Source organism: Urocampus carinirostris, chromosome 12 (assembly GCF_059441175.1).
Source record: "Urocampus carinirostris isolate Australia breed hairy pipefish chromosome 12, RoL_Ucar_1.0, whole genome shotgun sequence".
NCBI classification, from domain to species: Eukaryota; Metazoa; Chordata; class Actinopteri; order Syngnathiformes; family Syngnathidae; genus Urocampus; species Urocampus carinirostris.
Window position 1 is genome coordinate 41015011 of NC_142360.1, and position 17016 is coordinate 41032026.

Sequence of the window (17016 nt, forward strand, 5' to 3'; positions counted from 1 at the left end):
GGTTGTATACAAAATCATGCATGGACTTGCTCCCTCAGATTGAATTTCCCCCTATGTTCCGGTCCGGAGCCTTCGCTCTGAAAACTCTGGTCTACTCGTGATCCCAAGAGTAAAGAAGAAATCCGGAGGTTGGAGAGCTTTCTCCATTCAGGCCTTGGTGCTGTGGAACGCTCATCCCCCTGAGATTGGATCTGCAACCTCAAGGGAAATGTTTCAATCTATAATAAACATGACTTGATTTGACTTGAGGTTTTTGAGTTTTCCTTGCTCTCACGTCGGTTTTAGATCAGGGGATGGTGTCATTATAGTCTACTTTGCAATTGTCTGAGGTCTGTACAGCCTTTTGAAAATCTTTGTGATTAAGGGCCAAACAAATAAACAGGACTTGACTTGACATGAGGTTTATGAGTTTTTCCTTGCCCTCATGTAGGTTTTAGATCAGGGGATGTGTCATAATAGTCTCTGGTTTTCAATAAGATGTGGTCTGTGCAGCCCTTTGAGACTCTTTGTGATTGAGGGCCAAACAAATAAATATGACTTGACTTGAGGTGTTTGAGTTTTAGATCAGGGGATGCTGTCATAATAGTCTGCAGTCTGTGCAGCCCTTTGAAACTCCTTGTGATTAAGGGCCTAACAAATAAAGATAACTTGTTTTTGAGATTTCCCTTGCCTCATGTTGGTTTTAGATCAGGGGAGGGTGTCATAATAGTCTGTAGTTTGCAATCATCTGTAGTTTGTGCAGCCCTTTGAGACTCTTTGTGGGCCTCATCAATAAAGATGACTTGACTTGACTTCAAAATGTGATCAGGGGTCGTCACCGGCCCCTGGGCCAGACTTTGGACTCACCTTCCCTTGACTTCCAGCGTGGATGTATTTTCAGTGGAACTCCTCCTCCCCGCTCGCACGAGGGCCCGCCTCCCTTTGGCGTCGGGGCCACTCCGGGGCTCCCGCTCACCCTGCCTCCATTCTCCATCGGGGCGTCGACATCATGGCCTGGTAGAAGCTCCGGCCGGGACTCTCCAGAAGGATGAGGCCGAGGACTTTTCCCCTCTGCTAACGATCCCCGAGGTCCTTTTTCTCTCCTCTTTTATCGAGAAACCCGGCGGCATGTCCAAGTGGTGCTTTGTAATCTTGCTGCACGGCGCGCTTTTTGCCGCCGTGCCGCCGGAGGGCCCGGCCCCTGCGGACCCCGGGCTGGAAATCCACACACAGGAAAGTGGAAAGGGGGCAGAAGAAGGGAAAGAGGCTCTCTCCGAGGTAATACTCGAGACCTTTAAGTCCTGAATGGATTTTAGCCTTTCCACGCCACCGCAATAGAAAATGTCTGATCATCTGTCTTGGGGACTCGTGTCATCCGTTACTTTCTCACTACTTTTTTTTTTAAAAAGGTCCTCAAACTTAAAGCTAAAATTCCAAAACCATTATCTAAGAATCAACAACACGTGAGACACAATTTTGAAGTGCGACTGAATTATTTCAACATTTCACACGATGTTAACGACGAAAATAAAATAAAATACATGTTGCAAAAATATTGGCCCTCTCCGCTCAGCCAATTGACTCCAAATGTTCCCCATTGGATGATCCGATGTCTACATAGATGGTCAACAAAAACATAGTGCCAGAAAACTTCCATAAATGATTCATCCGGAAAGAGGGAAATTATAATTTAAGGGGCTGTAGCAAATTCATAATCCCAAAGGTGAGAACCACCAGGAAAAGTATGTGTGTGTCTGTGTGCGGAGTCAAACTTTGGAACAATTTACAAGACCAGATCAAACAATTTCCAACTATTCACGCGTTTAAATTTGAATAAAAAAAATTCCTGGCGGAATACAGAGATGAAGAAAAGTTATAAAATAATTCATTAAAAATATTGATTTAAAAAAGAAGCAAAAATACATGAACTATGAGCAGCACAGCGGCACAGTGGTTAGCGCGTGTGCGGCACGGTTCTGAGGTCATGAGATACACTTCCTGTGCGGAGCTTGCATGTTCTCCCCGTGCTTGCGTGGGTTTCTTCCGGGCACTCCGGTTTCCTCCCACATTCCAAAAAAAACATGCATGTCAGGTGAATCATTTGTGCCCTGCGACTGGCTGGCAACCAGTTCAGAGTGTCCTCTGCCCACTGCCCGAGGATGGCTGGGATGGGCTCCGGCACCCCCGCGACCCTACTGAGGATAAGCGATGCAGATCGTGGATGGATGGATAATGGATCTATTTTATTTATATTTCTTTGAGTTGTCTCTGTGTGCTATTCCGACGGGTTCGACGATCTAAACCCTCTGCGAGGGATAAAAGGGCAAAAAAACACCAGGAAGGGGGCCAATATTTTTACAATACATTTTCTTGTGCACGATTTTGAGCCTTGTTGGAAAAAAACCCACATACCGTCCTTTTCTCTTTGTAGCTGCCGGGTGATTATGACAAAGTGAAAGCTCTCTGGGAAGGCTCTGACTGTCGCTGTCAATGTGTTGTCAGACCGCTGAGTCGGCCGACGGAGGAAGGGGGCGCCGAAGAGTCCTACGTCGTGGAGACCCTCACCTCCGCTCCCCCATGTAAGTGCTCTCGCGCGGCTCCGCCGTCGACGCCCGACCCCTGCCGAGGAGAGCTCGGGATGAAAAAGCTCAGGGAGGCCGCTCGACACCACCCCAAGGTGAACCGCCGCGACGCAAAAAATGAACCTCGTGGACAGGGGTGGGCAAACTCCGGCCCGCGGGCCACGTGCGGCCGACCAGAGCGGCCCGCGACCGACTGAAATACCTCAAAAATGACTAAAAAAGGATGACTTTGTCTATCGTTTCGCTTTCGTTTGTCTGAGAAAAAAAATCCGACATAAATTCTAAAAATCTAAAAATACTACTATAATACTTCTATTATACCAAAAACGACAACAGAAATGTTACCCCAGAAATACAACTTAAGTAATATTGCAAAAACACTGATGAAATACGACAAAAATGCCACTATGGAAATGATACAAAACTTAGAGTACTACTTTGAATATACAGTATTCAAAAATGAATTCTACAGAAATACAACAACACAACTACAGAAATCTTACTACAGAAATGCTACAGAAATACTACAAAAATACGACAGGTATACAAAAAAATTCTATATAAATACGATAAAAGTACTCCAAATACTACAAAAATACTACAACGTAAAACAACAACTAATACTACAGGAATGCAACAAAAATACTACTATAGTACTACTCATCTCATCTCATCTCATTAGCCGTACCGCTTATCCTCATTAGGGTCGCGGGGGGGCTGGAGCCCATCCCAGCCATCTTCAGGCAGTGGGCAGGGGACACCCTGAACTGGTTGCCAGCCAATCGCAGGGCACACAGGGACAGACAACTCACTCGCTCATTCACACCTAGGGACAATTTGGACCGGCCAATCCACCTGAAATGCATGTTTTTGGAACGTGGGAGGAAACCGGAGTGCCCGGAGGAAACCCACACAAGCACGGGGAGAACATACAAACTCCGCACAGGAAGTCTGGAGCTGGATTTGAACCCACGACAGGTTCCCATGACATGAACTGTGCCGCACAAGCGCTAACCACTGCGCCGCCATGCTGCCCCATACTAGAAAATGATACAGAAAATAAAACAAAAACCCTACTATGTAAAAATAGTACTTCAGAAATAGTACATAAAACTAGTTATACTACAGAACTTAATCTAAAAACAGGGACCTAATTTATGTGTTTGCTTTAATGGGGGTCGATTGAAATCGATTTAGACGAATCTATTTCAAAAGAAACGAAACATTTCTGCATGTATATTTCTTCATAAATGAAAGATATTGGCAAGGCAACCAGGAGAGTCCCCTGGCAAAATTTTGAAACCGGACGTGGCCCCCCGACTGCCCGCCCCTGTTCTTGGAGCTCTCGTCTCCGGTTGACCGGGTCCGTTTGATGGTTCTAGTTGGCGGACGTGCTGGATTTTCTGGAGGGTTCCTATTTGGGAATGGATCTACCCAAGCTGCACCGAGTCATCAGCGATCTGGTGGACCGCGTGACACACCTGGAAAAGGTACCGGATGACGATTCAGATGTGTGGCAAAGATACTCCAGTTACACGTCGGGTTAGAGACGCGTAAAGTATTGAGAGACATACGGCAGAAAAAAAATATTTATTATTATTATAATTATTTATTCGTCTACATGAGACAGACTGTGTGAAAACATAAAATCACGTTGTGTGATTTTCAAAGAATTTATTGGCATATCATGGTGGGAAATAAGTCATTAGTCAATAGCAAAAGTTCATCTCGATATCACGTTACGTACACTTTGTTGGCAATAACGGAGGCCAAACATTTTCTGTGAGTCTTCACAATATGCTGGTATTTTGGCCCATTCCTCTGTGCAGATCTTCTCGAGAGCAATGGTGTTTCGGGGCTGTCGTTGGGCATCCCAGATTTTCAACTCCCTCCAAAGATTTTCTATGGGGTTGAGATCTAGGGACTGGCTAGGCCACTCTAGGACCTTGAAATGCTTCTTTTGAAGACACTCCTTTGTTGCCCTGTCTTTGGGATCATTGTCCACATCAAAGCCCCAGCCACGTCTCATCTTCAATACCCTGCCGATGGAAGGAGATTTTCCCCCAAAATCGCTCCATACATGTCCCCATTCGTTCGTTCCTTTACACAGATCAGTCATCTAGGTCCCTCTGCGGAAAAACAGCCCTAAAGTATGATGTTTCCACCACCGTGCTCCACAGTGGGTACAGTGTTATTCAGATGCATTTCAGTATTCTTTCTCCTCCAAACACGAGAACTTGTGTTTCCACCTAAAAGTTCCATTTTGGTTTCATCTTGGTCCTCTTCTGGATCATCCAAATGCTCTCTAGCAAACTGCAGACGGGTCTAGAAGTGTACTGGCTTCACCAAGGGGACATATCTGGCAGCGCATTGTTACTCTCACTGAACCCTTCATGATTTTTGCTTCTGATATCATTTTGCCGCCTGGGGTTAAGATCTTGCATGGAACCCCTGATTGAGAAAGATTATCAGTGGTCTTGTATTTCTCCCATTTTCTTAAAATTGCTCCTACCGTTGATATCTCGACACCGAGTATTTTACCTCTTGTACATTCAGTCTTGCCAGCCTGCTGCAGGTCTACAATTTAGTCTCTGGTGTCCTTGGACAGATCTTCAGTTCTGGCCATAGTGGGGAGTGGACCCTCTGTAGACCTCTTTGACCTCCAGAAATATTGCTTGTTTGTAGATGACCAACTACTTATTCAGCACTCTAATTTGGAAATAATCTATTTGCGCCCTCTGTTGGCTGCGGCTGCATCGGCTCGCTACAACGGGTCAGGTGTATCGACATTTCGTTCTGTGTACATTGTTACAAAGAATGACAATACAAAGGAAATTATTATTATTATTATTATTTAAAAATCAAAAAAGTTTTTTTTCTTCACATTCTGACATTCCTGGTTGAGATTTACTTGTGTTAACAAATGACAGGCCCATCTGCTTTTACTTGACTTTTATCAGGCCTGTTCGGGGCGGAACAAACCCCCCAAAAGATCAAAAAAGAAGAGTTTATTTGCGCATTTCTAATAAAAATGTGTTACTTACTCTCCTGCCATCTACTGGCTGAAAGTCATGATTGCAGGCTTAAGTTTTAGAGGTATTTTTTTAAAGGTAAAGAGAATTTTACGGAATTAGGGTCAATAACAACGCGAGATTTGAGAATTGCATGTTGTAACAAACGTCTCTATATTTGAGTTTTTAGGACAGTGGTAGATTTCCTGATCATTATGTGCATATACTCTCACCCAAATATCACCAACAGAAAGATATTTATTGTGATTATTGAGGAATAAACACTTTCAAACATTATATCAATTTAAATCAAGTAAAAAAAAAAATATCATAAAAATCCCTGACAGAGTGTGACAGTCCAAGTCCCTTGACTGTCAGAGACCAGAACAGAGACAGGACCCACTTGCGTTCGTTTTTTCAGCTCGATTTAGAAGGGGGAAAAGGCTTGCACCCACGATCGTCGGTCACGGGTAGCAGATCGCTCGGAACGCAGAAGTGGCGCTTCTTTGGCGAGCGAAGGCAGTGTCGAGAACGGGAAGAAGAGCGGGTCGATAGCCGGGACGGAGGAGCAGAAACGTAATCGAGTTCAGAAAAGGGGTCAGAGCTGGGAATCAAACGGGAATCGGGACAGGATAGACTCAGGGTCGAAAGGGCTTGCCTAGCGTGGGCTGAGATTCGCAGAAGGACTGACAACGGGTGACAGGAAGACAGGGGTTTGAAGAGATGAGCAGCCAATCAGCGTCCGAGGCAGTTACACTGTTCGCAGTCTGAAACAATCCGCCTTTAGCTGGGTGACCTGATATTGAACGCACTCTTCCTACTACTAAGTGGCCCCTGGAAAGTTTTTAAATGGAAAAACCAGAAGAAAAATGATTCTCCAGTTCGACTTGTAAACTGAACCGAAGAGCTTAACACGTAAAAGCGACCGTCACAGAAATTTCCACACAAAAAAAGGAAATACGATTCCACACGGCAGAGAGAGGCAGGATCCTATTGTTGATTTCTAGAGCAGGCTTGTATAAAATAGCCATGATTTAGTAGCGCTCGCTTTAAAAAAAACATGCCAACTACATTAAGTTGCACAGAGTGGATTCAAAGGCAGAAACACGTGTCAGATTTTACAGTTTTTAATGGGGAGAAGGAAGCAACAAAAGACTCTCAATAGAGGAGGCGAGTGGAAAAACTGGTAAGAGAAACACAGTCCATGAAACAGCAGAGCTGGAATCACAAAAGGCGTTGAGGGCTTTCCTTGGCCCAGTGAAGGCGGCTTTGAGATTCAACCATCTGACAATGAGCGTCTTTCGACGTTGTCCTCGGATACTCAAGTCCCAGGTCTCCCCAATTGGGCCTAAAGTTCCATGGCGCCCTTCTGGCTGGCGTTGGCGGACTGGAACCTCACATATATAACGCCTTCTTGTGTGAAGTTCTCATGTAGACTTTCAACGTCAACTGCTTTAATCACAAATGTTTCTGAATGCTTTAAGGTGCTGGGCTTGCTACAAACCAAGGAGGAGGTCCAGTCTCAAAGAGATCAAGCAAAGCCCACGGACGGTTCTCAAAGGCAGGAAAGTTCCTCACATTCTGCTTCACACCACCAGAACGATCAAGCGAGAGAGAAACATGGAGGACCAGATTCATCTCCAAAAGAAAAGGTCAACTTGAACAATATACTTGACGTGTGAATGAGTCAATGGATGGTGGTCTTCAGACACCCAAGAATATTCAAACGTTTTCGTCCATTACATGTCACAATTGGTAACAATGTGATAGATATTTTTAGTGTGGACAGGAAGTGTAGCAGGCCGGGGTAAAGAAATCAACAAAAGTCTCTTCACAAAAGCTGGGACGAGGACGTTTGACCAAGCACTTCACAGCAACCACGGAGGGAGATGGGCAAAGATCGCTATAGAAAAAATGTCGGCAGCAGACAGCGTGAAGCCAAATAAATGAAGCTGTCACCTGAAAACATTACAACCCAAGCCATTTTTCAGCAAAAATGTACCGAAAGCTGTAGATTTGGCACTAATATTGAGCAAATGTTGTTTTGTCCTCACCAATATCATGGGGGAGTGGGGGTATTTCTTCTTCCGAGGGGGACGTGACAGAAAAATAACTGAGAATCACTGATATAGTGAGTATCATGAAGCCCTTACAACATATTATTGATAGGGTTACACAAAAATATTTTATATTTTACTCGATATTTTGTGTTTTTGTGCTCTGTACAGCCCTTTGAGACATTTTGTGATAAAGGGCCAAACAACTTGACATAACTTGACTTTGGGTTACTTTTATCTCAAGGACAATACGATGAAATCTTCAGGTATTGGTTTTAAGAAGTCTTTGAGTGGGCAGCACAGTGGCGCAGTGGTTAGCACGTGTGCGGCACAGCTCTGAGGTCATGAGATCATGTGTGTGGATTGTGTGGAGTTTGCATGTTCTCCCCGTACTTGCGTGGGTTTCCTCCCACATTCCAAAAACATGCATGTCAGGTTGATTGGCCTAACCGAAATCTCCCTAGGTGTGAATGAGCGAGTGACCTGTCTGTCCCTGTGTGCCCTGGGACTGGCTGGCAACCAGTTGAGGGTGTCCCCTGCCCACTGCCCAAAGACAGCTGGGATGGGCTCCAGCACCCCGCGACCCTACTGGGGATAAGCGGTGCAGATCATGGATGGATGGTTGGTCCAAATTGTCCCTAGGTGTGAATGAGCGAGTGAATTGTCTGTCCCTGTGTGCCCTGCGACTGGCTGGCAACCGGTTCAGCGTGTCCCCTGCCCATTACCCCAAGACAGCTGGGATGGGCTCCAGCACCCCCGCGACCCTACTGAGGATAAGCGCTGCAGATCATGGATAGAGGGAGTCTTTGTGAGTGTAACGCCACTGACCCTATGACGCCATCCAAGCGAAATGGCGATCCTCTCCAGAAGTATCGGGTGGACTTCTTCCCCAAAATTGAATCACCGTGCCGGTATGCTCTCCCAGGTGGATTACGCAAGGTTATTTAGGAAAACTGCAACTCTGTAGAAAAAAAATCCAATGTGATGAAGAAAACATGGCAACCCGTCGGGCCCTTTAGGCATGAACTGGAAAGTCGGTTTGAAAATCCCGTCTCCAATAATTACAAAGATACACAAGACCGATGAGAGCGTTTGACTGTTCATAAACAAAAATGCGGCTTATATTTCACTCGGTTGACTTCAGAGTTCCACAAAGAGAAATATGAATGGATGCAACCTGTTTTCGTTTGGAAAACTTGACTAATATATGCAACGTTTCATCTCACTGGATGTTTGTGAAAACGTTCCTCTTTCCACAAACAGGAGATTCACGTGGAGAAGCTATCAAATGGTAGCGTCCGGGTCACCGAGGAGAAGCGGCATGCGGTTCACAAAAAGGGGGATTCTCTGGGGTCCAAGACTGCTCTTCACGGGATGGTCATCAGAGGGGTGACTTTTTACAAGTCTGAGCCGGAGCACATCGCCGGTGACGACGGGGAGCATGAAGAGAACGGTAAGGGTCACCGAACCTCAAGAAATATGGTCAAGGTCTTCCAAACATCAGGGTTTGAACGATTTGTCCAGTCACTTAGCTTCGTATGGAGCAGTGTGCACTCTGACAAGAACCAACTCGTGGTAAATGTTGGAATTTAACTATCAAAATGTAGCGTTTACCAAATTGTTCGATTTAAATATCTGACTCCATGAACCAAACACAACCTACATTCACCCGACAATGTATGCGCATTCGTTTCTGGAGGGAAAAATGAACAGGAAAGTCGACGTTTGCACACGGGGCGGATTTATATTCCTAACAGTAGAACTAAGTTTATTTCATCAGAGACGGCTGAAGTGACGTTGGCGTCTGTGGGAAGCCTTCTTCTGAAGTCCTTTAGCTCTCTCTCTTCTTGGCCCACGTCTCCATGCAAGATGGCGTCTCGGCTCCTTCCATGGGCGTGCCAAGCGGTTGTTTTGCGCCCAACGTTCTTACAACATAGCGCCTTGATGTCTGGAACGTTCTGTGTTAGCACACTCACGCATCCTGTTATCAACAAACTAGACAAAATATGATGCATTTTGAACAGCCTGCCCCTTCATTGAACTAAAGCCCACTCGCTGAAAATCTGGCATTAAACTGAGTGCATCGTATAAAATCCTTTATAGTCAACTGTATAAAATCCTGCACAATGAAGGACCTTGATGGAGAATTCAAACTAATGACTAAAAGTCAGTTATCTGTGTTGAGAACCACACACTTCAGCTTCCTTGGTAAGGTCTATTTAGGTGTACTGGAGAGGAGGGTCCGCCTATAAGTCAAATCTTGGATTGAGGAGGACCAGTGTGGTTTTCATCTGGGCCGCAGAACAGTGGCCTAGCTTTACACACTCTGCAGGGTCCTTAAGGGTGTATGAGAGTTTTGTGGACTTGGTGAAATCATTTGACCATGTTCCTTGGGAAGCTCTGTGAAGGTTTTTTCGAGAGTATGAGTCCCCGGACAGTCTTTTCCGGGCTGTGCGGTCCCTGTTTGACTGCTGCCAGAGTTTGGTCCACATTGCCGGCAGTCAGTCGGATTTGTTCCCAGTGGGAGTTGGACTCCGCCAAGGCCGCCCCATTGTCACTGATTCTGTTTGTAACTTTAATGAACAGAATTTCTAGGTTCAGCCTTGCAGTGAAGCGGTCCAGTTTGGGGTCTCAGCATTGCATCTCTGCTTTTTGCAGATAATGAGGTGCCGTTGGTTTAATCAAGCCGTGATCTTCAAGGTCTCACTGTAGAGGTTCGCCCCAGTGTGACTGTGGTTCCGAAATATGAGCACACGTTTTCTATTCTGCAGGCGGTTCATGGAACATCATTTTAGGATTGTATCGGATCTGAAACGCTCCCTGATATCAGCTTTTGAAACAAAAACGCTATTTAACAAGAGCAACTCCAACCTTAACTTCTCCTTCCTCTACAGATTTCGAGTATCACGGATTCAGTGGTGACGGTCCAATCGACTTCCTCATTGAGGAGAATCTCCTTCGACACAAAGTGCGTCCCCGTCAAAGGGGGAAAGCAAAGCCGAGATCAGTACGCCCGGTGATGACGGACCTTGATCACAGCTCCAAGAAGACTAGCCAGTCTACAACCCTGACAATAAATCTGAGCGAAGAGATCCAAGATATCGACGCTCCATCCGAGAACAAAAGTGACACAAACACGACAGACAAAGCCACCTTTGCTCCCTACACGACCTCGATGAACCCCAGCACAGTCAACTCTGCAACGCAAGCTCCACCCGTGAAAATCAGCCAGGGGACCTTGATAGCAGAACCCTCCCCAGAAGTAACAACCAATGAGATGATCATAACAACCCAAGCTGATCACAAGGCAACCCCTCCCAGTAGTACATACACAATCACAACAGAAACCCCAACCTTGGAGATGACTGATCCAGTGAAAACCACAGTCCTAAACCCCACGGAGAAAGATGAGACTACCAACACGGGGACTCACACCACCATTCCAATAACAACAGTCACTCAGGCGGCTGCTACAACAGCACAAAACACTGAACCGACCCACCTTCCAAGGTCTTCTACAGAAAACCCTCTACAGACATCCGTCCCTGTTATCAGACCCGCAACGACCTCTCTCCCGGCTACTACCGACAGTCCCAAGACCACCGCAAGGCCAACCCCTACTACAACGACCGCCCCTACTGTTAAACGGAAGTACAAGATCAGTTGGGAGGAAGAAGAGGAGGATCTGGAGTTTGATGACATCATGCAAAGGCACGAGGGAGCAACAACAAGAAAACCAGGTAACTTCATCACAAGCTTTCTACATCTGTGACTCTGGACTTCTTTTACTGTGAGAAAATGGATGGCTTGAGTAAGTGAGTCATTGATTGAGAAATTACATATAAATGCAAATCCATGATCCGGCACACCTCATGCCACAGCAAACATTAGTTCAGGTGTCACTGGACTGGACTGATGTTTACTAAAAAGGGTTTAACCTAGATAGATAGATAGTTGATTCATCCCCATAGGGAAATTCACACTTCCGGCAGTGTCCTTGTGTTGTTTATGAACAGATTAACAGGATGGCCTCAGGGTGCTGTGTTAGTAGTTTAGCAACAGCGGAGCGGATGACGTCACACACTAGGCCAAAAGTTCCACGTCCCTGCAGCAGATGGAAATCTTTGAACCCAGGGTGACACCGCCTCCTGTTCACATAGATAGCGAGTCCGAGCATCTCCGCTTCCCGCAGGCTTTGGTGTCTATCTAACAGCGCTGAAGCCGGGTAGCTCCGGGTAGCTCCACGTTAGCGTCCGGGATGCTAGACGTGAGCCACGTGAAACACAGCAAACTGCACTCCCTGTGCGCTTTGATGTTTTTCACCAGCACAGCCAGTTCGTCGCTCTTATTTGGTAGAGTTCACAATTCCCATGATTACGCACGGTACCGAAGGCTTATAACGCCGTGAGCCCCTTAGCCTAAGCTCCAGCTCTGCATCCATGATAAGGCCCCCTCATCAGTAGCGGCAGTAGCTCAGGAGGTAGAGCGCTCGTCTTGGGTTCAAGGGATCCCAGTTTGAATCCCGGCTCGTCCCTGTTACATGTCGAAGTGTCCTTGGGTAAGACACTGAACCACTAATACTCCCAATAAACAGGTTAGCGTCTTACATGGCTGCAATACAAGGCCGCTATTGGGAAATGTGGAGCACATTGTAAAGCGCTTTGGGAAGTCATTGACTTGAAAAGCGCTATAGAAATGCAGATCATTTCATTTCATTAGGGCAAGGAGTCGATTCCTCGAATAAACGCATTTTTGTGCGTTAAAATCCATAACCATAGGATCGAAAGTCATCCAAAGTGTAGTTAGGACGAAAAACACTGAAGATAGAAGCAAACAATAAATCACAAAAAAGGTAAATTAACACGGAGCTGCTGGAAAGGGTTAGGGTCCAACAGTCTTATTCAGGCCATTCCATGCCAATGTGAGGACCTGGTTCAAATAAAAGCCTGTTCCAGTAATTATTGTCAGTCTTTGAAGCGGTCCTGGAGGATGTCGACACTCTTCTCCTGCCTCACTCATAACACTCCGGGTGTCTTGCAGAGGAATGTAAGGACACCTTGGCAACCATCGCTGAACCGGTGACTCACAACAAGTACGGGAGGAGCGAAGGGGCTTGGATGAAGGACCCCAAATCGGATAAAGACCGGATTTACGTCACCAACTTTTACTACGGGAACAATCTCCTGGAGTTCCAGAACATGGAGGTTTTCAAAAAAGGTAATCCTGAACCTTGAACTGCTCTTGTTTCTTTGAACTCTGCCAGCAACAATTACTCCAATAACCTGTTGATCAATTTACCGATAATTCGGGCATTTTGCTGACCTCAACAAAAGTTCCGTGTGTATTGTATTTTCACGACCATAAGGCGCACATAAGTCTCCGATTTTCTTCAAATTGTGCGGGACAGCCTATTGTGCGGTGAGCCCTGTGTTTATATAAAGTGGCAGCTGTAGACCTGCTCAGTGGCCTTAGGGTTGGGCAACCACCCTGTGACTGGGAGGACACAGGTTCCAGTCTTAGCCGAGTCATACCTAAGACTGACCATTTTTTGGGGTGAAATCCAGTGTTTTTCGAGATCGTTAACATTTCCAACCATATGTGACTTGTATGCGCTCTTCTGTAACTTAATTTCATCTCCTGAGTGAACGTGACAAATGTCCCGCTTGTGCATAAGAAGACATGTGACACACACGATGCATCCATTGTTTGCGGAAGTACTCATGGATGCGAATGCTGTAGGGTATCTAACAATTTGAAAGTGATTGTGCTACTTAAGGCTGAAGAGAGTTGTCCCTCCAAATATGAATTAAATCCAAAACCTCACTCTACCTTCATTGCATGCTTTCCGTGTTTTCGTAAGCCACGGTGTGTTGATTACTACGCTACGAGGAGGAACATGGAAACCGAGCAGCCAGGAGAATAATGAAGATGAATAAATCAACGGTTTGCAAGTGGAGGAAGGAAACTCAGACAAGTTTTTATCCGTGAGTTTTACTTTAATGCATTGGATCTGTCATATCTGAAGATGGGTCTAAACCAGAAATCTCAGCCAGGAGTCCTCAAACAGCAGCCGCACTTAGAAGGACAGGACCTTGGCAGTAAAACCGAAGATCAGACTCATGCAAGCGCTGTTTACTTCCATCTTCCTCTATGTTTGCTAGACAATGCCTCTCACAGCAAAACTGGAAATGAGAATCCAGGCCATGGAGATGCCATACTACAGGAAACTTCTAGCCATCAGTTACTTAGCCCATGTGAAGAACCAAACAGTCCGCAACACCATAAGTAGGGATGTTGCGAAGAACTGTGCACGGACGGAAACTTGAGTGGTACTGTCACGTCACAAGATCATCAGGACTGATATAGATCATTCTCCAGGACACAGTGCAAGAGGGCAGAAGAAGAACTGGGCACATTAAGGAATAGACTGCTGCCAACTTTGAACCAAAAACAGGCCAGGAACGGTCAACAGTGCGGAAAGCTGTCCAGAGTCGCGTTCCCTTTGGTGCCCGAAGAGCCAGGCGCTTTAAGGATCCGTAAACTGTTTTACTTTGTAATCAATACTTGAAGAAACCACAACGCAACTCACTTTTGCTCCCACTGTATTTTTAAATACACTTACTTGTATTGTGGAATAAAAGTAGAAACATCTGGAAGGTGCGTAACTGACAGGACTTTGGCTGGGTCAGGGCGACTCCAACGATTTGCTTAACTGATAAGAATTTGGCTGGGGCAGGGCAACTCCAACTATTTCTGGGAAATCGTGTCATTTCGGAGAATCGAGCGCCTGGCTAGAGAAAAACAACACGTCAGTACTGACTGAACAAAGTATAAATGCCACTGTCGCTCGAACATGACTGAATGTTTGGATGAAATAAACAAGGTGTCCCCCCTCATTTCAACTCTCTGCTTTGTTGTGTATGTTTTGGGGCGGGGCCGATATACGTCCTGCTCCGAAACTTGTCTGTGTTATTGTAAGATAGCCGCACCCTACAGTCGTTCAAATACGGTATACGGTCTTCTTAACCTACTTATTTCTTAGACGGAGTGAACTCCGAGGTCGAAGCTCCTCAAACCATCTTCTGTGTCTCCCAAGGTCGTTTTACCAACTCCTACAAGCTTCCTTACCACTGGATCGGCACCGGTCACGTGGTCTACGACGGGGCCTTCTACTACAACCGAGCCTTCTCCCGAGACATCATCAAATTCGACTTGCGCTCGCGCTACGTGGCCGCCTGGACCATGCTCCACGACGCGGTGACGGAGGACTCGGTGGCGGCCCGGGACTGGCGCAGTCACTCCCACATCGATTTGGCTTCGGACGAGAGCGGCCTGTGGATCGTCTACCCGGCCCTGGACGACGAAGGCTTCCTACAGGAGGTGGTCGTCCTGAGCCGGCTGAACCCGGTGGACCTGGGCATGCGGCCGGAGAGCACCTGGAGAACCGGGCTGAGGAGGAACCACTACGGGAACTGCTTCGTGGTGTGCGGGGTCCTGTACGCTGTCGACAGCTACGACCGAAAGGACGCTAACCTGGAATACGCTTTTGACACGCACACCAACACTCAGATGATTCCCAGAATGCCCTTCACCAACAATTACACCTTCACCACCCAAATCGACTATAACCCCAAAGAGGGTTTGCTGTACGCGTGGGACAACGGACACCAGGTGACATACCAGATCAAGTTTGCATATGTAGACTCCAATTAAGTCTCGTAGTACTTTGGAATTCACACATGGATTGTAGATCAGTCCAACTGGCCGGTAATGGCTACTTGTTCGATTTGTATCGGAATGAAATAAAAAAAAATGGAGCCACCATGGTCAGTGAATTATTATTGGGATAGAGATGGACCGATTCAGGGTGATAACCGATATTCATTTGCTGTAAAAGCTTAAAAATTGGCGTAATATTTTTTTCATAAATCAAAAAGGAACAACGACTATTTGTTATTAATTCAAATAAGACTTTGAAAGCTTTCACAGACACACCTTTCTATCATACAGTTGAGCTGCCGTTCTCTCCCGTTTCAGTAGCTCCGCCCCTCGTCGCTTGACCAATCAGAAGCCGCGGGATGGCTAGCGAGGATAGAAGAAGAGGGAAAGGGAAGAGTCGGAGAAAAAGAGAGAGAGAGTGTCGGCTGTATCAGAATTAACAATTTGCTCGTCGAATGAATAAAAATGCCGATACCGATATCCGTCAAATTCACAAATATCTGTGCCCATATTCGGCTCGCCCGATAATTGGTAGACCTTTAATCGACATCAACGTTGTGAAGACATCGAATGATAGATAGATAGATGGATACTTTATTCATCTCGGTAGGGAAATTCCCACTTCCAGCAGTATCCTTGTGTTGAAAAATAAAATAATAAAATAAAAGATATCGAATACAAAAATACCCAATATGACGAGTCGATATAGAGTATAACAGAAAATACACACTGTCATAAAAATAGGGTAACATGCAAATGTGGGGGTGGGCTTTCATCTGGGCTTTTACTCCCTCGGGTGGAGTTAAAGAGCCTCATGGCACAAGGAAGAAAAGAACTGTAGTGCAATGAAAAGTTATGGTTAGTACAGCTGCTTGAAATCCTTAAAAAGGCTGAATTTTAACATGTTGTTTACCAAAGTTTGAAATGTTCTTGAATTTTAGGGGATTGTCATTGCTAAAAATTGTTGCCATGTTTCTTAGGTTATGTGTTGGGATAGGATTAAAAGCTAGGGTTTGGGCTTCAAATAAGGGTTTAAAACGGATTGTAAGGGTTCTTAAATAAGGTTGGGGCTAGAGTTAGGACTATAAAAGTGAGGCTAGGGTTTAAAGCTAGAGCCAGGTGTAGGTTTAGAGTTCCATGTAAGAGTTGAAACTGAAAGAAGGGTTCCAAAATAGTTTTAGAGCTAGGGTTACAGTTTAAAACAGGGACAGGGCTAGGGTTGGTTACATCTAGGGTGAGGTGTAAGGCTAAGGTTAGGAGCTAGGGTTTGCCAGGTAAGGTTTTAAACCAATTTTAGGGTTCCAAAATAAGGTCGGGGTAAGAATTGGGGCTTGGAATCAAGATTAAGGCTGTCAATTTTTTTGATCAATGCTGGATTTCTTCTTTGAACGCAGCTGGAAAAATTGAAAATTGAAATTCCTTAAAGAGTGCTTGAATCTGCCCATGAATAAGGTGTACGAATCCTCTTCACAGTTTTGTGCAAAAAATAAGCAGCAATATCACCCCCAAAAAAATGAAAACCCAAAAGAGTCGCAAGAGTTCTAAAGGGAAAGATGGCAAACTGCGACTCACTTTAAAAAAATTTTTTTTCCACCCTACCATTAAATGTTTTTAGGGGTTGATAGTTGCTGGCATTTGCATTGGCAAGCACTCGATGGAACCAGCGGT

The 17016-nt window shown here is 45.6% G+C and overlaps 1 protein-coding gene across 2 annotated transcripts; it reads left to right on the forward strand.

Moving 5' to 3' along the window:
- Window positions 1–933: 933 nt before the first annotated feature.
- Window positions 934–15451, forward strand: LOC148356046 (olfactomedin-like protein 2B). 2 transcript variants are annotated; one of them, XM_088349122.1, is made up of 8 exons: window positions 934–1257; window positions 2411–2656; window positions 3944–4051; window positions 7057–7224; window positions 8893–9082; window positions 10524–11369; window positions 12670–12846; window positions 14726–15451. In XM_088349122.1, the coding sequence occupies exons 1-8, from the start codon at window positions 1108–1110 to the stop codon at window positions 15340–15342; spliced, it is 2502 nt and encodes an 833-aa protein (XP_088205248.1). In that variant the 5' UTR covers window positions 934–1107; the 3' UTR covers window positions 15343–15451. The 2 variants fall into 2 exon arrangements, with proteins under 2 accessions (XP_088205248.1, XP_088205249.1); XM_088349123.1 differs by having other exon boundaries at window positions 1110–1257; window positions 2482–2656.
- Window positions 15452–17016: the final 1565 nt, after the last annotated feature.

Bases quoted from the DNA above. Each gene is read 5' to 3' on its own strand.
- LOC148356046 (XM_088349122.1), top strand. From the start codon at position 1,108: ATGTCCAAGTGGTGCTTTGTAATCTTGCTGCACGGCGCGCTTTTTGCC. The intron at 4,052-7,056 runs GTACCGGATGAC...GAATGCTTTAAG, and splicing joins GCGTGACACACCTGGAAAAG to GTGCTGGGCTTGCTACAAAC. The intron at 7,225-8,892 runs GTCAACTTGAAC...TTCCACAAACAG, and splicing joins ATTCATCTCCAAAAGAAAAG to GAGATTCACGTGGAGAAGCT.